Source organism: Harpia harpyja, chromosome 3 (genome assembly GCF_026419915.1).
Source record: "Harpia harpyja isolate bHarHar1 chromosome 3, bHarHar1 primary haplotype, whole genome shotgun sequence".
Taxonomy (NCBI): domain Eukaryota; kingdom Metazoa; phylum Chordata; class Aves; order Accipitriformes; family Accipitridae; genus Harpia; species Harpia harpyja.
In genome coordinates, this window is record NC_068942.1 from 42,768,716 (window position 1) to 42,796,143 (window position 27,428).

General features: G+C 43.1%; 1 protein-coding gene across 9 annotated transcripts in view; it reads left to right on the forward strand.

The window, feature by feature from the left end:
- DPF3 (double PHD fingers 3) overlaps positions 1-27,428 on the forward strand; it is a 168,790-nt gene that overhangs the window by 56,772 nt on the left and 84,590 nt on the right. For all 9 annotated transcript variants that reach the window (XR_008234443.1, XR_008234444.1, XR_008234442.1 and 6 more), the window contains exons 2-3: positions 13,706-13,866; positions 19,091-19,198. Coding sequence is in view for 6 of the 9 variants with exons in the window: in XM_052782288.1 (XP_052638248.1) it covers positions 13,706-13,866; positions 19,091-19,198 (269 nt within the window). In the remaining 3 variants the exon portion in view is untranslated. The remainder of the gene's footprint in view (positions 1-13,705; positions 13,867-19,090; positions 19,199-27,428) is intronic.

Sequence of the window (27,428 nt, forward strand, 5' to 3'; positions counted from 1 at the left end):
GCAGCTTTCTCTTGCCCTCCCCTCTTATGCTCTCCCCACATCAAACTCTTTCTTGTGGTACAGTCCTGTTCAGATGGGAGTATGGGAATGCCAGGGCGAGCATGTGCATTGGTCCAAAGTTCTCACGGGTCTGAAAGCAATGTGCGACTCCTTTAAAATAATGCAGCCAGAGTGAGGCATGGACGTTCTCCCAGGCCAAAGTTAGTTGTGTAGCCAGTGCAGGAAAAAGGGAGAGAGATTCCTCTGGGTACCTGTCTAAAGTGACTGCAAGCCCATTTGAGGCAAATCCATGCTGCAACAGAGATTTGATGGTCTGTGTGCCCTGACCATACATTTCTGGACTGATGATAGGGTCCCATGTAGGATATTATATGACTTTTTACTCCTTGTGTCAGGCCTGATACTTAGAACTTCATGATGAAGTATTTCCTTATGATTACTGACTGGCTGAAGAGATGTCTCATTACATCCAGAATAGAAAATAGGAATCCTTCTCCCTGTCCCAGCCATGGTACTGGGAATAAGTGGGTGCCCATCAGCTTGTGCAGGGTGTAATGGAGTCCCTTACACAAAAAGGCAGCCTGGGAGGGACTTGATCAGAGCATGAATGGGAGTATAATTACACTGAGTGTAATAAGGTATAGTTTAGCAGAGATGGACACGTTCAACTGAAATGGCTCTGGAGTGAATGCCAAAAGCAAAAGCTTCCCTTTGGTGCTGATGTTTCAAGAAGAAAAGCAATTCACTTAGTGGAAGAAAGGTAGATTGGGAGGGTAACAGGAAGAGAACTTAAACAGAGGGCCCTGTGAGTCCCCAAATTTATTAAAATCAATACTGATTGGCTCTGAGGTCTGCTGCAATAAAATAATAAAACTTACTCTCAGGTAAAAATGCTTCTTATGGTGGTGCAAGACCAGTGCTCATCCTTCAGTTATGGATAATATAATATTACTACAAGAGGTATTTTAATTTGCTAGTAATATTTTACTGCTTTTGCCTGCAAGCTCATCAATGTTTGTATAGCATTAAGCATTAAAACTCTTATTTTTATCAACTTCACCAGCCCTTGCTGATGTAGCACTGGAAGTCTGGGAAGAACCGCTTGCTTTTGCTTTGAGAAATGGGATGAAAGGTTAGAGGGGGTGGATGGCGATTGCATGAGCAATGCAGGTCAGGTTACTGGTGGATTCCTCTTGCAAGATAAGTGAGAGCCCTCTGAAAGGTAATTATTGGAAAGCATAAATTCCTGAGATAACCTGTCCAAGAAGAAATACTGACAGGAGCAGAGGCCATGTGTTAAAGGCTAGCCATTACTCCAGGGCAATGGGCTAACCTCTCTCTCTCGTTTTTTCTGTAACCTCTCCTTGCTCTGACAGTTGACTCCCTCAGTTCTTTTCCTTCAGTTACTTGTCAATCTTTTCCTGATCCTGTGTATAGACCACTGTTATGCTCATCTCCATTCTGTACTAATTGGGGTGCAGACAAGTGGAGACTTAGTATGCAGTTTAGTCCCATGTCCAAATTCACGTTTAGTCATTGTCTTTGCTTGTCATTGTCATTGTCACTGCAGTGTTCAGATAGCTTTTACAGCACGTCTGGAAAAAAGAAATGTTGCTCTTATATTTCTTTAACTGATTTTTGTATAGAAGAGCTTCAACTAGCTTTCAGGGATGACATGGAGTCAGTTTTGCCTCTGAATGAAGAAAATTGCTGGATTGCAGTTGGGAAGGAAGTCTTGAAGAGTGAGAAAAATTTCAGAAGAAAAGATGAAGCGAAACTGGGAAATAAGAAAAATGCCTTCTCTTTCTCTATGGCTTTGTTATGCAAACTCTTTGTGTCTCATCTGTAATGTGGAGATAATGATATCTACCAGCTCCTATTTCCACTGGTTGATTGATTAATGACTGTCTCATGATCCCTAGATTACACTTTTGTGACCTACAGCTTTAACTACTGCAGTGTATTACATCCCAGAAAGAAAATGGAAGTAATGTGTTAGCTCTGGCTAGTTCCAGCTGGGAAAACATGATAAACTGACCTGAACAGGCTTGCCTACAGGTACCTGCTTCTAAGACCTCAATTCTAAAAGTGCACCAAAGCATGTGCTGTCTGTTCAGCTGGCATCTCCGTTCAGCAAGGCATTCAAGTATCTGCCTAACTTTGAATTGAAGGGGACCTGCACACTCAATGAGGTGCTTTGCTGAACTGGGACCTGAAGTTTGGTCACAGGCAGGGTTTCATCATGAGTCTTTGAAGACCTCGATGAACACACAGGGCCAAAGATGGATCTGAGATCTGATCTAGCATGATTGGGATATGCGTTAAACAACTGGAGTCTTTAAGAATAGTCAAACTTGCTAAAAGAGTAAGTTGTTTGTGTAGAAGAGAGAATCTTTTTTGTGCGGTGATAATCGCAGCAGCACACTTCTGCAAGCTTTGCTAATTGCTAAGTGAATTACAAGGCTTTTTTGTTTGCTTTAACTGTTCTACAGTAATAACCACCTCAGTCTGATACTTGAGCTTAGGTGGTGCTGAGAACAGGAGGCAAGCCGGAAGAAAAACATGTGCAAGGAAAGTTGGTGTATAGGGGAACAACCATCAGATATTGGAGTTTCTGAAAGCTAGTTGTGGCAAGTGCTTTTTCTTGACTTTACTAAAGAATTCCTCTTATATGCTGCGTAAGTATCTACAGGAACAAGGGCACAGGTGTTTGAAACGTCACTTCTCAGAGTTAAAGCAATGTGTGTATTTGCACTTACGGTTTTCTCTGCTCCCATGGGGTGTGCTCCAGGTGCAGGAGATCCTGTGCCTAGACCTTTGAGTTAGTTCAAGTGTGTTGTCAATACAGGGCTTTCTTTATGCTGAGGGAACTGTGAGATGATGTGTTGGAGGACACAGTGCGTCTGTTTCACCTCTTTCTTCTAACTTTTACTGTTCCTTTTTGATGAGTAATAATGACACTTCAGGAGAGGAATGCCCGTAATCTGCCCTACTTCCAGTTGCGGGTAGAACTGGGGGAAGGAGGTGAGAAAAGGAAATCTAATTCACAGCCCTCTTGGGAATTCCCCTATGTAGCATGAATCAAGTATATCCCTGCTGTACGTCTGCTGAGGTCAGTAGATTTATACAAGTAAGAAAATGATTGTTCCTGTGTATTCAAGAGAAATAATAACTCAAAGAAACATAACCTTAATTATCTAGGCTTAAGATGACTTTGTAGAGAACATAAAATACGATTTCCCATTGTAAGTGTTCTGTGCGGTTAATAATTATTGACTGAGTAGATTTTTGTGTTTTCTTACATGTGTATTCTATTTGTCATACGTATCATGACTGAGGAACTGAAAGTGCTACCCATTCAAGATCAGTAACTTTATCTTTAAAGTATTGGCTATAGCTGGTTTTTTTCCCAAGGTTGACCTCAGAGGCAAAGTAAACTCTAATAATTATGTGGTTTTATTCTAGATCTATATAAATCTCTGCTTTGCTACTTCTGTGATCATTTTCACCTGAGCAAAATGGATTGTTTCCTGTAGCAGGATTTCCTTTGCAGCAGGAGATACAAGGTTCCTACAACAGAGGCAAGTCAGCAGAAAAATGTGAGCTCACTAACTCTTTCTAGTCAAAGGACAGGAAGTACCTAAAATATTAATGTAATTACAGTTCTGTGTGGTGGGGAAGATTGCCTGCCACTTAGGAACATTTCTACTACTCTTCTCCTTGCATGGTTATTTCAATCTCTTCTAAATTCTGCCATCTGGATTGAATGGCACCATGTATTTGTCTGCTAAATAACTGCACAAGGTGCAGGGGAAATCCCAGCCTGGGAACTTCCAAGAGGGCTAACAGAGGTCATTCAGGCCAGGACCGTGCTGTAGAGCTTGGACAGTTGCAATTCTGACATGGCTAAAAGCATGCAAAACCCTCATGCTCTTTCCTGGCATCTCACTGCCTGTCGAGATCTGATGGAGATACATGGCTTCATAAAAGATGAGACATATAGAGACACATGAAAAGGAATGCTCTTGTCAGCTTAGCTGGTGTCATTTGGGCCAATGATGTAACTGTGGTGGTAGGGAAAAACTTCCATTTGTACATGCTCTGTCTCCCAAGAGGGCTGTGCTGACTGAGTGACCTAGCTGTTGTCACTCATGGTATAGGCAGGCTTTTCCCCATTGCAAACAAACAAGTGTGCTACTTGAAGACTAACCCAAGCTGGTTGTACTGCTGGAGACTACTTCTGGTGGCAGAAGGGGTTTTATGAGCTCGCCCTCAGCTCCTCCAGGCAATGTCAGCTGGGTTTGCTCAAACAGATCAAATGGCCTTGCCTGAAGTAGATCAGGGAGCACTCACACAAGTATTGCTACTGGCGGGAGGTGCAAGAGCAGTAAACTGTAGGAGACAAGCAGTGAAAAGCAGCAGGGTAGGAGGAAATGGGTGATATTTTTAGCCAGCACAGCTAGAGCTAGGAGAGGATGTCTGTTTATGATCTGAGCATCTTTTAGTATAGACAGTGCCTAAAGTAATGCACACGATTTATTAGTGAGGTAAGGGTAGGGTGTTACCCGTGTTCTGCAGGGGAACTGTTAAAGCTACAAAGGAAGTCACAGCAGAGTCATTTGTAGAACTCTGGTTTGCTGGCTTCTCGGTGCCAGTTCGGGTGATAGATTACATTTTTTACTAATATCCCTTTCTCCTGGATGTAGGAATGCAAAAGATAGGTCCACTGTGGGAAATCAGGACTGAGGGAGTTGAATGGATAGACTTTGTCTTTGACTACATCTGGCCCCTAAGGCTATGATTGCACTAAGCTAAACAGACTTCTGGTGACCCCAAGCCCCAGCAGCTTGAGATGCTTCTTTAAAAATATATATAAAAAATCTCTTGGATGTTGTCATGTCCAATCTAATATTGTTGCTGAAGTTTTCATTAGTTCATTCCTTTAGTAATTGGAGAGAAGTTTTGACCTTTTGGGAGAGGTTAGGACCAAGCTGAATTCTGACTGCTGTCTTCAGATACAAAAGAGGTCTAGGTTATTACCTTTCGCACCTGTTGTTCATTTAATTGGATGATGCTGCATCTCTTTAAAACAGAAACCCTGGCCTGAGAAAGAATAGATGCTCTGAGATATCCCCAAGGAGTCTGCCTCTGAGATTAACCTAATTGGTCACTGTGCTGAGTCTAATACAGATTGTATGCAATGTCTATCTCTGGAAACACCTTAGACAGCCTGGTGTATGGCATGGAAACTGCTGCTGTTACCTCTCCATGGAAATGGAAGAAAAGTAAGAGGACAAGTGGACAAATTACCACAAGCACCATAGTATAATTGTTCACAGTCCAGTATATTTGAATAGAGCCGAGAAATTAATCTTCTGAAACACCTCATCTAAGCACATATCATCTTGTACCATACACATACATACCATGCCATACCTGTTGTATCTAGTCAACAACTCTGCATGTTAACTGCTGAGTAAGATGGGCATAATGATCCCACTTTTTTGGCTTTGAGAGCTGGGAATGTTGCTGCAGGCCTTGCACAAGGCCATGCGCAGCTGCAAGAAGAGGAACACCTCCAGCTCTGGCCCTTTTTCTGGCACAAAGATGGCAGCAGCTCTTGACCCTGAAAGCCAGATTTGGCCTGCAGGCTGCTGTCAGTGAAATACCCTGATGTACCACACTCTTCTTGGCAGTATTAACTTGTGCTGCTGTTTCTTTTCTTTAAATGGAAATGCTGGCAGGGCTCTCATACTTCCACAATACTTGTGAGGATGGGGCTAATCAGATAAATTTTCCCCAAATTGTAAGCTCTGCCTACCTTTTGTCATTTTTCTTCAGAGACAGATTTTTTGCATGAGATGATACCTGTAGTTTCACACTGGATTAAATTACAGTCTAAGACTGTTTCCAGAGTAGTGAATTTAGCTCACTCTATGAGGCCAGGTTCTCTGTTATGATTCAGCATCACACCGTGATTCAAGCAGTGAGAAGCCTGTCGATTCTGGCCACAAATAGCCAGTAGGGATTTCCAACCCACCAGGGGAAGTCTGCTGATAAATACCTGGCAAAAGGGGATTCCTTTGCCCTTCTACACATAGGGGATGGGCTAGTGCTGGGTTCTCGGAGGAGGGTGCTCGAAAATCTCATATTGCTCTTCCGCTAATTTAGGATTCAACCTAGACTTGTAGCTCAGGGCATCTCCTTGACTGTTGTAATATCTGGGCTGTGCCAGTGCTGACTCAGGAACTTGTCATCAGCTCTCTGATGGCTTCTAATCTCTTGCACCACAAACAGTCTATGCATCTGGCACAGTACTTTTAAACAAGTGCTTGAAAGCTTGTCCATTTTGACCTGGCTGTATGAGTTCTTCCAATGAAAGACATTAACTCTCCTTGCAAGCCTTTCGTTTCATCTACCCTTTGATCATTGCTGCTCCAGCAACACACTCTCTGCTTGCAGCTGTATACTGATTTGTGGTCTGATTTGTGTACTCTACTACTGAAACAGTTCTGCTAGCCATTTTTTTCTCTGACTCCCATGCTGGGGAAAGTTATACAGGCCTCTTTGTCCATCAGGTGAAATTATTCAATATGTGTACAAATGAAATAGATGTCTCAATGACTCTGGCTCTTGGAGAGTCTAGGATAGACATGTGTTTGTGGGTTTTTACAAAGCTGCCAAGTTTATGTTAAAAAACTGAAAGCCCAGAAAGTTTGAGTCATTCTGTAGCCCATCTGGAAATCCTGTTTTGCCTTTGCTCATGTTCACACCCCTTACATCATTAGAAGATGTCGTGCAGGGACAGATGCAACTGACCGTTATGAGAAAACTGAATCTGCACATTCCTGCACTTTCTGGCTTGCCCTCGGAGTTTGCAGTAGGATTTTGAGAAATCTGTTACACTTCACCTAACGTCAGGAAAGCCATTCTGTATTTCTGTTGAGTCTCGGTATCCTACCTCTCTGCAGTTGCAAAGGGTGCAGGATTGTAGCATTTAGAAGCTGCCTATAGACTAGAAGTTCCAAAGAGTACAGCCAAAGGAGGGGCCTAGCCAGCCCTTTGTTGTTTAATGCTTAATAGTGGTCTGATACTCTTGAATATGTCATATTTTCTTTTGCTTGGATCTTTTGATGAATGTTGTGTTAGCGTCCTGCAATGTAATGTGAGGATGAGCAGAGCAGAATACTTTATCTCTTCTGGGAAGATGCTCTGGAGCTGGGGGTCTGCTGTCCAAAGGCACTGCAGGAGTCTGGTGATACTGGGCTCTGTTAAGCACAGGTTTCCAGTTGCATCTGCTGTTCTGGGTCTAGAAAGGAGAAGCAGCTGTTCAAGCGGCTTGAACTTAGCCCACTGTGCCCTTTGCGAAAACCAGTGGTGTTTCAGAGTGTATGAGGAAAAGGCATGAGGACAGGCTGGGGACTGCTGATCTCTTTGGCTTGCTTTGTGATAGGTTAGGTACCGCAGTTTTGCAACTAGCTCCGTCTTTGTTGCTTATCTAGTCTAAGGTAGGGAGTCATAGTAGGCCAGACCAGATGTGAAAAACACACATGAGCATGGCCAGACCACTGCTTGAAAAGAGAATTATGCTGACTGGGGGGTGAGAGAGAGAGAGAGGGAGGGAGGGAGGGAGGGAGGAAGGCCCTTTGATTATTGTGTCTATTAGATTGTCCACATTAGTGTCTGTCTTTGAATCATAAACAATGTTAGCCCATAGTTCGTAACGTTTCCCACTTCCAGTCAGCCTCACTACTATCTCTTCTGACTTCAGCCTCTGCCAGCCATGCTACCCTTGCTTTCAACACTGAGAGATTTGGGAGAGTGCTGAATGCATGAGAGGGGGAAAGATACATAAAGCTGCATGTCATTAACATAATGGCTGGCATTGCTGCCCATATACTTCATCATATTCCCTGGAGGTTTTGCATAGATATTAAATAGAAGTGGTGGAAGAATTGAGCCCTGTGGCATTCTTCATGTCAAGGCTCATGGAGAGGAGGAGCAGCTGCCTGTCAGGGGCCTCCTGCGATCTGCTGGAAAGGAACGGGCGTAGCCAGCCAGTGCAGTTCTCTCAGCACTTGCCAAGATATGCGGTTGGTCAAGCTGTACCTCTTGGTCTGCAGTGTTGCAGGTCCTGATAGCTCAGGTAGTGTCTGCATGATTTCTTAGTCTCTGTCCATGTTTGTGAGAAGGCCTGAGACCCCACTGGTGCTTCATTTCCAGACTTATTCATGAATGTCTCCAAAAGGAGAGTGCAGAGTATTTTCTGAAGCCATGTTGGGTCACTTGTTTTCCACCACTTCTCAGGTCTTGCCCAGTTTGAAACTGGATGGCAGTGCTGCTGAAGAACAATTTCTGATTTAAAATGTCTTTTTCAGTTGTTTTCAGTGTTCCTCACAGTATCAATGATCTAAAATATAAGACTAGAGGCTAAAAGTATAGTAAATGAAAGCTCCATGGTCTTGAGGAGAGCAAGTCCCACATTTTTGATCATGGCTGGGGACGATTGCAAACTTCAGAAGGAAAAGTCTGTTGCTTTCTTTTACATGATTAGTCATTTCTTTATGTGCTATTAGCTTTTTACTTGCCTAGTCATGTAGTGAGCATGGTTTTAGAGGGAAATGACTAGAAAGGGGCCTGGCCTCAGGAACTGGAGACAATCTGGATTCATACTCAAAGGATCTGGTGGAAATTTAAGAACTGCACTTAAGGAGGACTGGTTCTTTGTTATCTAAGTTTTCCAGGGGTGATGGGGACCTGTAATCATGGTGGAGCTTGGATGGTTATATGTCTTCAGTGAGTGCTCTCCTTCTCTGGATCCTAATCTGAAATGTGATAGGCACTGCAGGAGGGGTGTGCTAGATTCTGCCCATTGTGTGGCTTTTGTAAAAGGTGTAGTGCAGTCGAATAGCTGGGACTTTGCAGGATGGGCTGGAAAGTAGTGGTGGAGAGCTGCTCTGCTGCTTTTAGGGCCCATCAGGATCCCTCGTCAGCAGAGAAACAAATGTCCTGAAGTGGCTGGAGTGAAGCCAGGCTCTTGGTCCTTGTTGCTAACTTACGGGCTTATAAACCAGGCCAGTTCTTGTTGTTTTTTTTTCATTTAAGGCATGCCTATACAGAGGAGTCATGGCACTAGGTACTGTACAGAAAAGTAGTAAGTCAGAAGTAAGTCTGCTCAGAAATCTTATGGTCTAGTTAGAGCAGGCAGGCAAATGTTGAGAGAAGGTAAGTGTTGTTCTTCGCCGACTTTGTTATTAGCTGACCTGATTCCATGATGGAAAACTTCAGTTTCTTCATGCTTAAAAGAACAGTGACCTCATGAAAGTCACAGGGTCTGATCCTCTATCCTGGTGCATGCTCTCATGTCAGTGACTACCTGCAAGGCTGCATAAAGTTGCACCAGCCTTCCATCGCTGTCCCAGGACCCACGGGGCTGGTGGTGCTTTCAGAGTGCTCACCTCCCTGTTCATGCTGCTCTGAACCTGCTGTTTAGTTTCAGTCCCACCCTTTTTCACCAAAAAAAAGCCCCTAACTTCTACTAGACATGTACCCCTCCTATGCAGCCTTGCAGAAGATTATAATAGCATAGGTTGTTCTTTTCCAAGCCAGGGAGCTTTTATTAGTCAGCCAGAACCAGGTTATTTTGGTGTCCCCAGGCTGGAATGTAAATGCAAAGCCTGCGTGCATGCCAGCAGTGTCACCGGCCGGCCTGTCCCAGGCATCTGGGATTTCACCTGTGGCCCCAGCACTGAGGGGCTGTGTGTTTTTTGCAGTGTGCTGACAACTTTATTCTCTATTTCCAGTTGTGCTGCTTTCAGTATGAGTTGCCTTCTTTGGCCAGCAGTTGTTCATGTGCGCTCCTTGATTTTTTTCCCCAGTATCTTTGAAATCTACGCATATGCTGATGATTTTGTGTCATTAATATCAATCTAGACAAGTCTGTGTGACCTTTCACTCCTGTGTCCAAAGGGAAGAATCGACCCTTGCAGTCAGTCACAGCACAGCACTGACTCATACATACTTTTCATAAAAATAATGCAGAAATTCCCCATAGTTTTTACAGATATTTTTTCAGGAGATGAAGTGTAAGTCTTCCATAGCAACACAGCTTGGGAAAACTATGAAGCATGTAAAATCAAATAATTAATCTTTCTGACATATGATCCACTTCTTACTATTAATGTTGTCCATTTATTTTTTTCTCTTCATGTATCTTGCTTGCTCAAACTCAGCTGATCTGCTTGAGTTTCATCTGAGCTCATGTGCTCTCCAGTCTTATTCCCGCCCTTATCTGTTCTCCAGCTCCATTGTAAACCTCTTGGGACGGGGCTGGGATTTGTCCCACCTCCATGACTCCACAGTGATGAGCACAATAAGACAGTACTTTCCCTTTTTTGCCCTGATTCTAATAATACTTTCTGGTTTTCCTGCATAAGACAAAACATGCTGCATTTAGATATGTAGCACTGAAAACAGAGAAAAAAAAATATCTGTAAGTTTAAAGTTCCTTAAAAAACCCCCCCTGAAATTTGGAACAAGTCAGAGTCACTCCAGTGAAGACTAATGATAAAACAAAACAACCAACCACCCAAAAGTAATTGCAGGGAAGCTGTTTTCCACTGAGATATGACTGTCATAAGGAAATATTGTTTCTTTACTTTCCTGTATTTGATTATTTGTCACTTTTTAAAGATTCCATTTATAATTAAAGTCAGGGCAAGTGCTCAAGGTCCCAGTATCTGAATACCTTTCCAGTGAATACTTAGGGGCTGGGGTATTTGATCATGCTTGCTGTAGTGGAGCCAAGGCAAGCTTTCTTAAAGTATGGATGTGACTAAATGCTTCTCCTAAATTATTATTTTTCTTTATGCAAAAGATGTGTATTTAAAATCTTTAATGTAATGAAACAGCTAGACTACAAGATTGTGTCAGGAGTGAATTTGACCCATTAACTTGGTAGCTTCTCTGCCATTAGGATCTCAAAACCCCTTTTCTCCCTCTTAGAAAAATCTGAAATTTAATCTTACACCCTACTTGACAGTGTCATTTAAAGCCAAATATTTAACATTCTAAGAATTATAGTTATTTTCACTCATAGAAGAAGGTGGAAACTGAGGTCATCTCCAGCCAGATCCTGTATCTGGGTTGCTGAGACGCATTGTTTTTGTTAATACGGATGCTTTGTGGTGTGCATATTCTAATGACTGGAGTAATTTTTAGCATAAAGAAAACCTATACAGGAGTGGCAGTTTGTTGTCACACGGCTGTGCTCTTCCTTCCAGTAAACTCCTTGGAGTTAGTGAGTATCCCTGGCTTAATACAGGGGGAATCTGCATAGCTCTGTGAAAGCTCAAGTGTTTGTGGAAAGAGCTGTTAATCTTTGATCAACTGGAGTCTCCTTGTTACTGACTTTGATTACACAAGTGTACAACTTTAATTACGGCTTTTAATAAGCTTTCATTTCTTCCTAGTCACATTCTTTGTATAGTAGTGCAGCTTATCTTTTCCTTTCTCCTCTGCTCCCCCCCCCTTTTTATGGAAAAAGGGGTTTGAGGTCATTGCAGGGGATTCAATGTCCGGAGGGATCCCGCTGTACACGTTCTGCCCACGGCTCTGCCCTCTGCTCGCTGGTACAGTCCAGAGAGCTCTCCTTCAGCTACCCTGCTAAGGTCCCCGCATTGGCTGCTGCCCAGGAGGTGGTGGTCAGCAGTGGCGGGACAGGGCTGTGAGGCACCACATTGATACAGACATTCACTGCTGCATGATGCCACTGAACAACCCTTAGGAAGTCTCTGTAGCCAAAGGATGTACTGACTCCTGTGCGCAATTCCTGCTTGCGGAGGACTGCCTCCTTCCCTCCCTTGGAGACACTCTGAAATGCGGTGGGTGAAGTCAGAGTGGCAGAGGGCAGCAGGAAGCTGGTGGGCTCCAGCATCCAGCCACGGTGCTCATTCCACATCCAGGGGCTCAGTGTGCTGAATACCCTCTGCTCATTAGAAAAATGACCTGATGGAAGCTTTGTGAGAGACTTAGGGGCTTGTAATTGTAAATAATTGAGATATGGCTTAAAACAAGCATAAGGAAATGCTCTTTTCACATGAATCGTATTTCAGCTGTGGAACTCATCGCCCCACAACATTTTAGGTATGAAAAAGGTAAGTGGGTTGAAGAGTTGGTTGGATAAATTCATGGAAGAAAGATTCATCAAGGTCTATTAAACATAATACCCCCACCATTGGGTAACCTGAGACTTGGGGAAGTTAAGTTCTGATCATCAGAAGTGAGAAGGGGAAACTAGGGGTGCCTCCCTCTGTATTTGCCCTGCTCTTGTGTTCTTCCCGCAGCCTTTGCTGTTGGGCCCTGTCAGTGAGAGGATATTGGGCCAGTACAGCCCAGGGGAAAAAGAGTATGGCTCACATGGAAGTCATAAGGTGCAACCAAGGAGTGACTTAAAAGACGTGAGTCAGAAAAAAGACACAGATGGTAAAACAGAGCAATTTGCACCAATTTGACATTCAGAGGTGTGGAAAAGGAGTATACTTTTAAAATGCCAGTTGTGCCTATGGAAGAGGGTAGTGGGGAAAACAACTAATAGAACAGGAAAGGGAGCCTTTTTTATCTCTGTGCATGCATCCCTTCAGCTCCCTTGCTGTGCATGCTATACTCTTTTTGCACACTAATGAATATCAGAGTCAGAGCAAGTTATGCTGTATATCACTCTACTCCTATTTTCTAATGAACTTACCCCTAATGGGTAGCTGTTCTAGCTATTCATGTCACGACTGAATTTCACCTTGACAATAGATCAAGAATGAGGTTCAGCAGCGTGGCCCACCTACTTTGCAAGGCTCCAGCATGACAGCTGCTTTGTGTCCTCAGGGTAGCTTTACTTTGATGCTTTTCCCTGTTTAGAAAAATTTGGAGGGAGGATTTTGGTAATCTCCAGCAGGCAGAGCTTTTAAACCTTTCTCAAGGGAAGATGAAGATTCTACAGAATTTTTGAACAAATAGTTATTTATGAAATAAGTGACATTGTCTTTCGAACTGTTCCTCGCACTGGGCTCCAGAGGAAAGCAGCATTAGCCATGCTGGCTCTTACTGGTCACTGTTGTAGCCTGCTGCTGTTGGTACCTCAGGTTTGACTGTGGAAAACTCTGGAAGCGTTATGACAAAATGTCTAGTCTGACCATTGCAGACATGGCCCTAGTTGTTAAGCGGTGTGTTTTCACACCTCAGAAGCACACAAAATGAGGACTATGTCCTTTGCTCTTATGGTCTCTCTGACACCAGAAATACTGGAGTGAAATTCTTCTAAACCTGGCTGGCTTGCTGGTTGCTCAAAATATACTGCAAGAGTTGCTGTAACATAGGATTGAAATGACTAGTCTGCTGAATTGGCTGGACATACTACAGGGGAAGAGAAACAATAGAATGAGTTCACCATGGTGTATATGTTGCCTGACCCAGGGTCATGGGCTGGTTTGGTTGCATCATTTGCTCATTCAGTAGCTATGTCACTACTGAAAAGATCTGTGTCCAGTTCCTGAGAGTCTGATCTTTTGGTGGCACTTTCTGCATGATCTGCTTCAGCAGTGTCTCGTGTCAGCAAGCTTTGCATGCGTTCAGGGAAAGTTTTTCTGCTTGTCCATTGTTTGAGGGGGCAGTGCAATCTTTCTTACTCTCTATGCCCTGTCTCTTTTGGCAGACTCGGGGACCAGTTCTACAAAGAAGCAATTGAGCACTGTCGCAGCTACAACTCTCGGCTGTGTGCTGAGCGGAGCGTCCGCCTTCCCTTCCTGGATTCACAAACTGGGGTAGCTCAGAACAACTGCTACATCTGGATGGAGAAAAGGCACAGGGGACCAGGTTGGTAGTGTTGTGTCTGTGTATGCATGTGCATGTATGGAGGGCTGGCCACTGAGCCCTCATGGGGTTTAATTAATAGGAGCTCAAACCTGCTACAGGCCACACAGAAGAGAAGCTGCCTAAACCTCTGTGCCTGCAGGGGATTTCCTTTGGTAACTGCAGAGAGCTCATCCTAATTATTCTCTCTCTACCCAGAGAAGTGCCTGACATGGTAGTTTCTAAGGCCACATCATTGTAGCTCTTTTAATGCTATTGATCCCAGTCTGCAGTAGAAGACACAATGTTCTGCTCTAAGCAGGACTGGAGTTATCTTCAGGGTGGAGAGGTGGAGGTGGGAGTTTCTCAGATGAATGCTGAAAATAAGGAATTATATTGGGAAGGATATAAAGCCAAGGTAAAATATAGGAGAGTCCAGTTACTGGAATGAACGTTGTTCTGATGGTTAGAAATATACCTATAACTCCTAGTTCTGCTTTGGACAAGTTACTTGGATATCAGTTCTGGAGCCGCAGTTTCCTCAGGTGCAGAAAGAAATTGGAATATGTCCTTAAAGAGCTTTGGTTAATGCCTGTTCCAAAGCTCAGTGAAGCTCAAGGGAAAAAAGCACTGTTATTTTTGTAGACTTTGGTCAGTCTTTCCTTTGTTAGAGTAAATCCATCTGAAATCCTTGTTTGAAAGGCAAAGGACAGTCACCAGTTCAAAGACTGGAGCTGTTACTCAGACAGAAGTCCTCCTGAACCCCAGGGGCAATTTTGTTAGAGTATGGCTCAGTGTCTGACCCACCATTAGCTCTGGGAACAGATTTTTTGACGGCACCAAGGTGGGTTTCTTTTTGGGGGGATTTTTTTTTCAGCGCAAACCAGAGAATCTAGGCAGGGAGGGGGCTAGGGTGAATGGGCACCGGAAGAAAGATGTGCACACATGTGCATATACACATGCCAGTTCCTGTAAACCATACTGAACCCCCCCCCAAACTCCAGATCTAGAATTATGGGATGGTGCAGCCTGCTCTTACCTCTTCCACTGGCCCATTTGCAGGAGGTGGACTGGGAGGAACCATACTGAACCCCCCCCAAACTCCAGATCTAGAGTTATGGGATGGTGCAGCCTGCTCTTACCTCCTCCACTGGCCCGTTTGCAGGAGGTGGACTGGGAGGAATGCATAGGATATTTCCCCTGCTCCTGGGGCTAAGAAAGCAATTGCTGCTTCTGAAGAGTGCTTAGCTGAAACTTTCGCTGTCCCTTTCCTAGGATATACTGAGGGAAGGATCCTTGCACTGCTCCTATTCCTAAAATATCCAAAGTAGATTTAGTATTGTCTTGCAGTACTGTCAGAAAACTTTCTGTAGTAAAATGCAGCTACTTCTGGTGCAGGATGCAACAGGTGTTTTACCAGCGTTAAAAATACCCTGAGAATGTTTCAGCTGCCAAAACTACTGGGGTAATCTGGGACCGCTGAATGTGGTTTACAAGCTGGGAGTTGTCTGAGGTTCTGGGCTAACCCTTCTTTTGTAGGTTGCTTCATGACCACAGCTGGTTTTTTGTTTCAGCTGAAAATTCCCCATTCCTAAGAGATTATGCTTTGGCAAAACTAGCTTTCATTTTTTTTTGCTAATCCGTTTACCTAAGGAATTTCTGTTCTTATACCATCTGGTTATGAGTAAGGTGCTGCTATTTTTATCCTTTTAAATGCAGTAATAAGCAGGTATATATCCACTATATCCACAAGTAATGTTTTGGCAAGAGCATCTGCTACAAAGATAGACATAGATAGTCTCATATGGGTTTCATTGGTGTCTCCACACAGAAGAAATCATCTTAACGGCATCACACCAGGAACCAAGAGATCTTAACACTTTGCCTTTCTCAGCCACAAGCTCTCTGGACTACCTTGAGCAAATTCACTGTGCAAATCTTTTTTTCCTCAGTTCTCATACTGTGAACTGTTTGGCAGCTTACCCTGCAAAAGGTGATCAGTGGCATTTCTCCTGCAGGTCTGCTGTGGAGACTAATGGTGGAACAATCTTCACAGAGAATCTTAAGTGGAACAAGCCTACTGCATCTGCATTGGCCACCAAATCTGATGCTTTTGTTATTTTGAATTAGAATAATCAGTGTGAAATGAAGCAGCCCTCCTCCCCCATATTTGCTCTCCTCTTTCTTGATTTTTATTAGCCCATTTAGTGCTCCTTCGGGTGTCTTTGCGTCATCTATTTATTGTAGTATTATGGTGGGTCAAAGCATCCCCCTACAGTTTTAGCATGCCTGTTTTCAGGCTGTACACAATGCGCTTATGCCCATACTGAAGGGCTCTGAAAATTTTCTGCCAACCACCCTGGTATCTGTCACGTGTGCTGTGTTCACTGCCATTTAGTATCCCTAACCTGAAAAACGGTATGAAGACAAATGGCAAAGCTCCAGGACCTCTTTTCACTTACAGAGGGCTTGAAAAACAGAGAGGAGAGTCAGGATCTCAGCATATTAACCTGGTTTCTTACTGTCCTCTTTGTTAAAGGAGTCAGAAAACTGCATCTCATGATAAACAGTTCAGGGTTAATTTCACACAATACTGCACATAACTCCCTCCTCCTTTTCTCCTCCTCCCCCAGCCTTTCACACGAGCTTTGAGTTATGACTCTCCTACACTAATGAGATAAACAACATAACTCATTGCAGGTTCTACTATTTCCTCTATAAGCAAATGGTTGGAACCTTCTCTGGTTGCCCTGTAAGGCACTGGAGGGAGAGACAATTGAGCCAGGACTGAAGACAGTAAGACCTGTATATGCATTGTTTCCATATGCACTGCAAGATTGACTGTGGAGGGGCTAGATTCAAAGCATTCAGAACCAACCCTTTCCTTGTTGCTCCTCCTTTGTGTTAACAATCAAAGATCCACACTTCATGTGAGCCAGCACAGTGACAGATGGGGTCAGGGTGGAGAACTGAAGGTAGCATTTGATGGGTTTGGATCAAGTGAAGGTCTGGTGTATGTTTTAAGTTCATTGGATGGCTGTGTATTAATGAGCAAGGGTATTGTGAATAGGAACAGAGAGCTTACCTCAAGGGGTGCAGAGATGGATGTTGGATCATCCATCTGTTATTGATCTATCTGCCAGCTGGAGTAGGCTGTAAGTCCTCTAGGGAAGAGGCTTTCCCACCTCTGTCTTTTCAAGGATACCTGCTTTGTTTCTTGTTGGGCTTTCAGCATTTGTGGTTGGCTTTCACTGTCCTGGCTGAATCCAGAACTGCTATTTTTATATAATAGCACTCAATAATTGAACCCACATTAACAGATACTCCCCCAAAACTGCAGTAGATCCTTGCTCCTCTCTGTCTGGGACAAATGCTCAAAGCTGTGCTGCTTATTTCATTCAAATGACTCCTCTGTGGAGGCCTGTGCAATGGAGGGCTGATTCTGTCCTGTTGCTTTGATCTCGCAACCGCCATTTCAATGTTGTGAGCAAGTTCTTGCACAGGACCTGCTGTGAAAGGGTGAGGCTTCTTGCCTCCACCTCTTTAATGACTCACATCACAGCCAGGCACAATCCACCTCATCATAATAGCAATTGTTTGCAGTGGTTAATGTTTGCAAAGTGGCACGAAGAAGTGTGTCCAAACATCGTAGAAGTGCTAGTTATTCACATTTTTATTCACAAACCAGTCCTAAGCACCTTGCTCTGAAATGTGTCCTTCTTGGGGTGGGCATAATGCCCAGCAAGCAGTGCAGCAATGAAAGAAGGATGTGAAAAGCCCCAGTTCAGTAGCATTCTGTGCCCTGGAACAGCCAGGATCTCTGCATATACTCCATTGCTCGGCCATACCCAGGCAGCGTGCTGTAGATCCTCCATATATGCACCAAAGCCTTGGAAGTAGGTGGAAAGTACTGGAGTCTGAACTGGCATTCCCAACAGTTTAAACATTTCAAACCAGGACCTTAGGCTTCACTTGCAGAATTTGATTAGCCCATTCCCTTGAGGCGAATAATTTTGTTGTGTCTTCCCCCTTGCCCCACAAGTAACAGGATATTGTTTTTTTAATTATCCTCATTTGGTTCAGTGAGTCAGTTTTGTTCCCAGGGTGGTACACTCTACTGGCTACTTCAGAAGGGGTGAGAGAACTCTTGGGCCTTTGACCTGTTCTGCTTTACTGGCACCCCCTTTGTGTTGTCCAGCTGTTCACTGTTGGTACAGTTTCAGATATGGTAACACCATGCCTCTCGTCTCTCTTACATGGTCTTACCTGTATTCTAAGGGCAACGAGTCTGGGATTGCAGTCATGCTCTGTAGCCCCTTGAAGACTAACAGCAGCAGCAGCAGGACAGAAAAGCCAAAGCAGAATTGGTGGACAAAGGGGGCAGGGGAAGCAGGGGACAGAATGAAATTCTTCCAACTTTTCTGTGTCTTGCTGGGTATTTCTGTGTGTCATGAGTATCTGGGGCAGTTGAGGATGCTTTGAAGCACTTGGCAGTGTGCTTCTGTGCCCCTAGTAGTGATGCATTCACGAAGCCCTGCTGTGTTCTGAATACAAGAGAGCAAAGCATAGCTTGAACGTTGGCTAAGGGGTGTCTGTCAGGAGAGCCAGGGCAGCTCAGAAGCCAGCGATGCCAAATGTGATTCAATGGAGCATGCAGTAATATAAACATTACTTCTGTGTCTCCTCCCTCATTCAGGATGTTGGCATGAGGAGGTAATAACCAGAATGAAGAATCTGTCTTCAAACAAAAGTCCAGAATTTAAGCAAAAATGCAGAGTCCAAATAGCCAGACCTCATGGATCTTGGTTTGCTCCCACTTGGAAGACACAAATTTCCTGAGCTGCTTTGTGCATCAGGGCCTTATGATTTGCATGTCGGAACTTCATCTCTTCTCTCCCAAGGGGCTTTCTCTGCCTGTGGAGGAGGCATCGCCCCTGTGACCCAGGAGAGTTTGAAATTCTATTTACCCTGAAGAAATCACAAATTATTTATGTACAGCTCTGGTTTCAGTAGAGCTGAGTGATGTGTCTAAGTGAGACCTAGATTCTCTGTAGGCCTGATCCCAAGAGGTGCTGAGGAGCCTCAGGAGCACTGGATGCCTTGAGTGCATAGTTCTGCCTCATGATTTGCAGGATTGAACTCTCCAACAAGGAGACACTGGAAGGGCAAGAACAAAGATGCTAGAGACAGTGCTTGTGGTTTACAAACTGAAATGTGATTATATTTTTTTTTTGCCTTTAATCTTCAGGCCTGGCCCCAGGTCAGCTGTACACGTACCCAGCACGTTGCTGGCGCAAAAAGAGGCGTTTGCATCCCCCTGAGGATTCCAGACTGAAGCTGCTGGAAATTAAACCTGGTAAGTATTTGTTTGCCCCCCTCTCTCTCTCCTGTGCTGCAGAGCAGCTGGCATACATGCAAACCTGCCATTTAGTCCTTGGACTTTGTCTTTGCCCCTCTCCAACCATTTCTCTTTGCATCTGTTGCATCTTACTTGATTTGCTGTAACAATAACCACCAAATCCTCTGCATGCAACTCATCCCTTACAGAAATGTGTACAGCTTGTATTGAATGCAATGGGAGCTGAATTTACCTTCCGTAAGGGTGAATCCTGGCCTCTATTAGCAAATTCATAAGGATGTAAAGGATCAATGTATTACTAATTATTTCCTCAGTGTGTTATTAATACAGAATCTCACTCTGGCATCTGCTGCCTAATCTTTGTGAAAAAGACTGTTGTGTGTGTGGAACAGTATACTGATAAGATTTTTCATAATGGGGCTGGGGACCGGGGGTGTGACCAGATTATAAACAGCAAATAATAAAAATTAGTGAGCATATGCCACATTTGTATATGTGTGTATGCCTGTGTGTGTACATTAGTCCATTCTTCTTTCATTCTTGTTGTCCTTGATACTCTTCCCCTGGATGCTGAATGAGTGACTGTAAAGCAGATGTGGAGGAGCTACAGCTGTGTCAGGTAGAGCATAGTGCTGTGCATTCTTCCCTCCAGTTAGTAATAACGGGTTGCTGTCTTTGGGGTCCCCTATTATGAGAAAGAGGGAACACATGTACTCACAGCTGTATGTGGTTTTTAAGAGGCGAGACACTGCAGTATAAAAAGTACAGGAGAAAACCCCAAAATGTAAATTAAGAATATTTAAAAAACCTGTTTGACAGAAGAATGTGCCTGGGAACTGAGCTATGCTCAGCAATACTGATGACTTTGCTTCTATGCAGTAGTTGGTGAAGAGAAAGGAAGGGGCGATAGAGACAAGTTCTAAACCCAGTAAAATCAGAGGCAAAATTCATGTTGATTTTGGTAGAAACAGTTTTTGAAGGCTCCCTGCCTTCAATATAGGAGATGTCAGCAGACAATTGGACAAGAGGAAGAAATGCCTGTAACCACTCACTTGGGGTTCAAACCAAGGGTGAAACCTCAGCCAGCAAATAGAACCAGACTTCACAGCAGAGCCGCTCAGAAAGAACTGGTGAAATCAGTCAGGTACACTGATGGAAATGAGACTGGACTCTAGGAAGAGGATGATGTTGGCCCATAGAAATGTCTACCTCAGACTTTGTGATGATGCAAACACTCTGCGGCTTGGTAATTTAGTAAGGTAAAGCAGTAGCGCAGAGTTTGACTCTTCTTTGTTTGCATTATGTTTCTTTGCTGTACTCACTGAATGCCAAATTAGTGCATCCTACATGCCACAGGGCATGAAAGGCAATTACCACAAAGTTATCAGATAAAGAGACCTCAGCATGTCTGTCTCTCTTGTTTTCCCTGCTATAAACATCTCTTCTGCATCTCAGGAGTGCTACTTTTGTTGCATTGCCAGTGGCAGCCAAATTAGGCAAGTTATATTGCTCTGCCATTTAAATCTATTTTCCAACCAATTTCTTTCTAGTGATTAACTTTCCTTATCAGTTACACCACAAAATAATTTCACTCCATCTGTGCATATCCAGAATAGACTCACTAGCCAAAAATGGGATTTTTCCCTTCTCCGATTTGAAAGTATAAAACCTATGGAAAACATTGGATCTCCATTTAAAGGTAGCTTTTGACAATTTGAGAAAAAGATAGTGTAACTTATTTTCAACATGGACAGCAGAAATACTGTACATTTTGGAGGGGGACGCTGTGGTAAAACCTAATGCTGAACCTAGGAAGCTACCTTATGCTGACCTCTTTGTTCCCCAGTTAAACATTAGATGACTGTGTGGGGCAAAGATGTGGCAATTTAAGATCCCTTAAAAAGCACAGAGATGACAACTGTAGAACATCTGAAATAAATTTGGAAGAAATCTAATCTAAATGTTCCATGGTTTCACTCCACCTAGGGCTTGGACATCCTAGTCTTGGCTTAGAGCTGTTCTCAGCAGCTAGAGAGTGCTTGTGGTGAGTTAATATGTGAGTAGCTGATTTTTATATAGGAGGCTGTTGAGTAGGTTATATGTTATATAACTTAGGTGAGCAATGCAATTCTACAAATCAGGGCTAAACCTTAGTTTTATTATGTTTTACATTTGTTAACTGTGTAGAAGGACTTCTCATAAGACTGCCACTGTAACAAACACAGAAGGGGATCTTGGCTCCAAAAGTTGCCAATCCAGCAGTTGGTGGGATCAGCACCAGGGGTGTGAATACTTGCTTGGACTGCACCTGGGCTTCTGGAGTGGCTCATTATAGTGATAAGTTGTATCCAGAAGTTTAAGACTTCTACATAATTCAGGAGATACATAGACCTAGGATTTTTGTTTTGGTAAGTCATAGCTAGTCATCAGCTGGTCAGTAAGTAGAATCAAACTACTGTCTTGCTAGCAGTTCAAGGGTATAATAAATCTTTTAGTAATAATATAGTCTTTATAATTACAACCTACTTTTGCAGTGTTAGTACCTTGCAGGTTTAGGTAGTGCGTGACAAAACTCAGTGAGTGAGAGTTTCATATCTGTTAATATCAAAACCTAATGAAGAAAATAATCATGCTCCAATGGTCTCCTGTTTTTTGTAAAATGCAAGTCCACTATAATGTTTTTCTTGGGGTCAGTTGCTGCGTGCTTCTTAATAGAACATGGTGCTTTTATTGCCCTGGTCTGTTGCTTTTATTTGGTTTCAGGTGGAAGTGTTTGGTTTTAAGAATAGTTACAGCCAAAGTTGTAAAGATCAGAACACTGGAATAGGTGTTGCTGATGCAGTCTTTAGATGTCTGTTTTCCTCTGCCACCGTACTCAGAGTTATGTGCATGGATTGCCCTAGTAAAGTTGTTTGATCAAGGGTCTAGCAATGTTCATGTTAATATTATTTCTAAGCATCCTCCAAGCCATCCCGTAGCCTATCCAATAGATATGTGGTAGAAATAAAGTATTGCCAAAACTTACTTATGATAACTGCTTCAGTGACAATACAGTGAATGTTATTACCAGACCTTTAGGAATTACTCTAAGTATTCCTGACATTTACTTTCACATGGGCTGGTCTTCCTCTTTCAGTGGTATATTCATATCATCAGAACCAAGCACTACGGTTCAAGTGCAGCCAAGTTTTTGTCCTTGTAATGGCCATGAGCTGTTACACGAGTCATTACAGTGTAGCAGTCCTATGAAGGGTGGTATAGATTTGAAACAAATCCCCAGTCATGGGCAATATATTGACCTGTTGCTAATAGTGTGATTTTCTAGGTACAGAGTGCTAAAGTTATCAGATGTTGATACTTTCATAATATTCATGAAATTAGACTTCTGTTCAACCAACTATGAGCAAAACTGATTCTCTGCAGAACTAGGCAGTGGTATTTGCACGGCACTTCAGCACAGAGCAGTGGGACAGCTGGAAGCAGCTCGTGCTTCCACACTCAGTCCTCAGCTGGCTGTTCTGCCCAGTAAAAGAGCAAGAGCAGAGCAGAGCTCCCATGCATGGGAGGTCTGTGAGTCTGGGAATGGGTGAGGGAGAGGGTTGGGCTGGGCTGGGCTGGGCTGGGTAGCCTGTTCTAGAGGAATGGAAGAAGAAGGAAAATTTCCAACTCTTCTACCACCACCTTGAACTGCAGGTGCTGCGAAGGCAAGCTGTAGGGTTCTGGCCCTCAGTAATATCAGAGCAGCTGGAAAGATGAAGGTTAGAAATGGAAGAGAGATCCCTGATTACACCCAAGGCCCCTTGAAATCTTAATTGCTCCTTGTCCTATATACTTAGTAGTTTTGTGGTACTGGGTGGTATCATGATTCTGTGTTGGGTCAGGCATCAATATTGTGGAAGTGGTATTACATACAGTAAACCCTGCTGACAGTCAGGTATTACCCAAGCTTTGCAGCTATGCAGATGAGAACAGATAGGGTGCGTATGGCCAAAAACTCTGGTGGAATTTAAATTGGTAGCGTCCTACTTCAGTTTTACAAGTTGGCTAAATATAGCTATGTACATACATGCACACAGAGCTTTTATTTCACATAAGTAAGTGTAAAGAATATGACTGGAAAGCTTTTGTCTCAATTCACTGCTGTCCTTTGGTTTTGGACTGAAAGCCAACAGTGAGGTCTCACAGCGGGCAGCCTTCCCACCCACTTGCAAGGTGTGGAGTAGAGTTGTGTGTGCTGCTACTGGGCTGAGAATGAGCTGGTGTCCTGTGCTAGTGTGTGTCCTGTGCTAGTGCCTGTCCTGTTACTTATCTCTGGGCAGTCTAGTGTTCAGCTGAACTACAGAAATGGCTTTTTTTTTTTTACCAGCTGTTGAAGAGGTAAAAGTAAACAAAAGTATTTTTCATTTGCTATTACAAACCATGTTAGAATTGTTTGAGGCAAGTACTGACAACAGATTTTTAGGTGCCACTTAAACAATGCCTGATCTGCTTTTAGTCTGGCGTATGAGATATACCTATGTGAGTGTGCTTGTAGATGAATGAATGGAATCCTTACAGATAAGCTATTATCTCTTTTGACCATCTCAATTTATCTTGTGGAGACTGTGTCTGATTGTACAAGGTACTGTGTTTCTCCTGGGAAGTGATGAGTACCCCCAACTTTTGTGGAAGATGCTCAGCATGTCTGTGGAGTCCGTGCTCTTTAAGATGGGGCACTTCACCAAGATAAAGTTAAGAGGAAATTAAAAAGGAAAGGACAGAATTCATATTAGTGTCACTTGTATGATAGCATCTAGAGACTCAAGCAGCATGTTAGATCATCATCCCGGGGGTCATTGTGAAGGCTTCTTGTACTCTCTGCTATAGTCATATACTATAGCAGATCTTACAGCCCAAATATACAAAATATAGTGAAGAAAGTACTTAGATTGCAAAATTGAGAAATGAGCGACAAAGATAATAAACTACTTCTATGAAGGTTTAACCGGAGGTTTGTGGTAGAGCTGGAAATGGAACCCAAGAACAGAGAAAAAGCTCAGTTCTCCTGAGTTCCATATTCTTTTTTCTTTCCCTGGTTGCTATGTCCAGTGTCACTCAAAGATATTAGAGCCTGAAAATAATTCAAAACACTAATTTCATGAGAATTTTCTTTTATCATTATTCTCAGGCCAATTAATATTGCCTAGTTTCACTTTCAATTTCAGCGATTTCTACACAATCACACTTCGGTTCTTGTTCAGTACTAGAAGACAGCAGTGTTGTTTCGCTACGAACACTAAGGAAAGGCACATCTCTTAACAAAAAATTTTGCCACTATTTAACATATATGGAAACTTCTCTGTGATTAAAGGTTAGGTTCCTGTTATGTTATAAAACCTGCCTGTGGCTCCTCTTTAAGATCCATTAAGACTGTCTTAGGATCAAAACTGGCAGAATACTTCTGGTGCCAAATAAATGTACGTCTGTAAAATGCAGTTTAATTCGCTATGATATTCCTAAAGGGGGCCATACTATCAATGTATCAAGTGTTCAGACTTCTGACAGGTTTCTGCAGATGTGAATTTACAGAAGATACTTTTGTGTAGAGCTTATTTTAGTTTTTTTAATTGTTCATGGCTTTTATAAATATTTGCTGCCATGAAACTGAAATATGAGGCAGATATGACGTGACAGCCAGCAGACAGAAGCAACTTTTGTTCTCTGATGACTTGGTCTAGAGTCCTCATGTAAGATGGAGTTTAATAGCCTGTTATCAACTTCTGCTGACTTCTGCTGTCTGCCCTCCAAAATCTTGAAATTAAAATGCTTTTTAAAATCTGCTTTTTATTCAAGTACTTCTGCATTCTGAAGTACTTCGGCTTTTAAAATTACTCTCCTCATCTTTTATAATATATTCTTCAGTACTTTAAAATATCACTGATTTTAGGATTTTTTTCTTTTTCCTTTACTTCTTTTTTTCTTTTCACATGCCTGATTCCACCTGCCAGGTGTTTAGTTGTGGTGGGATTGGAAATGGGCTCTGCGTATGTCTGCTTCTGTGCTCGGGCATCTGCACAAGCCGGAGGTGCTGCGAGGCCAGCAGAGGGAGCAGTGAATAGCGTGTTTTTTTTGCAAGGGCAGGGCCTGACTCTGGTTCACGGAAGCTGAAGTAAGTCAGGAGCTACCTCTGCAGAAATGAGTGGAGCTCTGTGGGTGTAAAACTAAAGTAGGAGAGGGATTGAGCCTACTCCATGAGTCAACTTTTTAACAGATTTTCTTCTGTGGCAGGAATAGCCTGTTTTAAAATTATTATTTGTTAGAAACAGGATTTGATTTTGGTGGTGGTGCCAAAGCAACAGTCCTGCCATGTATTTACATCAAGCGTTAGGCAAATATTAGGTCAAATGTCAAATAACTCAATGTCACAAAGTGTGGACGATGATGAGCTTCATATTGGAAGAAGCTGCATGACCCACGTCAAAGAATTTTACTGAGCGATTCTACATGGATCCTGTCGTTTCTGGTTGAGCTAGAGCAGATCTCATTTTTACCCATTCCCATCAATCTTTATTTTCGGCACCTCATGCAGAAGAAAACAAAAAAATGGTTAACTTTTTGTGACAGGGAGGGTGGGTAATTATCAGTTCTCATTTGATGTGTTACAGTGCACATCTGCACGCTGGCCATGCTGAATCCTGAGGTTTGTCTGTCATGTACCTATATATGTCACATTTCTGTAGCACTTGGGAATAAAATGAAGCTTTATATTGTGAATCCAAATCTGGGAGCAGGGATGCTGGAAGCTGTTGATTTTTTGGTTTGGTTTTTTTTTTTTTTTTTAGGGCTAGATAGTCAATTTCAATGTGTAAGAAAAAGGAAACATTCATCATGGCAGTAGAAATCGCTAAACACTCCAAATGGTGTTTTTTTCTATAATTTCTTTAGCAAATCGAGAACCTCTCATGTGAATGGGGGGAAAATTAATTTTTTACGAGCTCTAGCTTTTTTTTATACCAAAATACCGATTTCTGCTGGCTGTTCTCTTTTGGGCTTCTTACCCACCAAAGTACCTAAGTATTGACCTAAATTTAAGTAGGTGTTTATTCATCAGCTAAGCCTGCAGCTTACAGATGAGTCCATCAATGCTACTGAATCAAAACAGTAGGCTCCAATTCTCCACTAATCTTGCCTTCAGATTGTTCACAGCAGGACATGGCACCACAGGCAAGAGCTGCTGCTCTATGGCACTTACACATCCAGCTATGGCTCGGGTTAGAAAAAGTGACTTTTCTGTCACCAAGAGAAAACTCATCAGTTTGGGACCTCCTTGTGAATCAGCTTCTTCCTTTTACACTCATATTTAACCAGACTCTATTCCATCTCATCCACCACCTTTAAATTCTTCCTACAATGGGGACATTTGTTGGTCCAAATCTCTGGCCAGATAAAGTTTGCTTTCCTTTTCTTACGTGGCACTAAGAATACCAGAGAACCTGTCCCTTTCTGCATGTATTCACTGACACTCAATCATGATGCACAAGTCCTGCAGTGAAACGTCTTTGTCCCATTGCCAGTCTGCAGTAGAGGTGCTGATCTCTGCATTTAATGTCATGCCCCACTGGGCTGGATTTGGCTGGGATAGAGTTAATTTTCTTCATAGCAGCTAGTATAGGGCTATGTTTTGGATTTGTGCTGAAAACAGTGTTGATAATGCAGAGATGTTTTCGTTATTGCTGAGCAGTTCTTAGACAGAGTCAAGGCCTTTTCTGCTTCTTGCAGAAGTGAGTAGGCTGGGGGTGCACAAGAAGCTGGGAGGGGACACAGCTGACCCCAACTGACCAAAGGGATATTCCGTACCATATGATGTCATGCTCAGTATATAAAGCTGGGGGAAGAAGAAGGAAGGGGGGGATGTTTGGAGTGATGGCGTTTGGCTTCCCAAGGAACTGTTATGTGTGATGGAGCCCTGTTTGCCTGGAGATGGCTGAACACCTGCCTGCTGATGGGAAGTGGTGAAAGAATTCCTTGTTTTGTTTTGTTTTGCTTGTGCGCGTGGCTTTTGCTTTACTTATTAAACTGTCTTTATCTCAGCCCACGAGTTTTCTCACTTTTACTCTTCTGATTCTCTCCCCTGTCCCACTGTGAGGGAGGTGAGTGAGCGGCTGCGTGGTGCTTAGTTGCCGGCTGGGGTTAAACCACGACACCCACTATCACTTGCATCACCTGTACCCCATACAGGACTACGCAG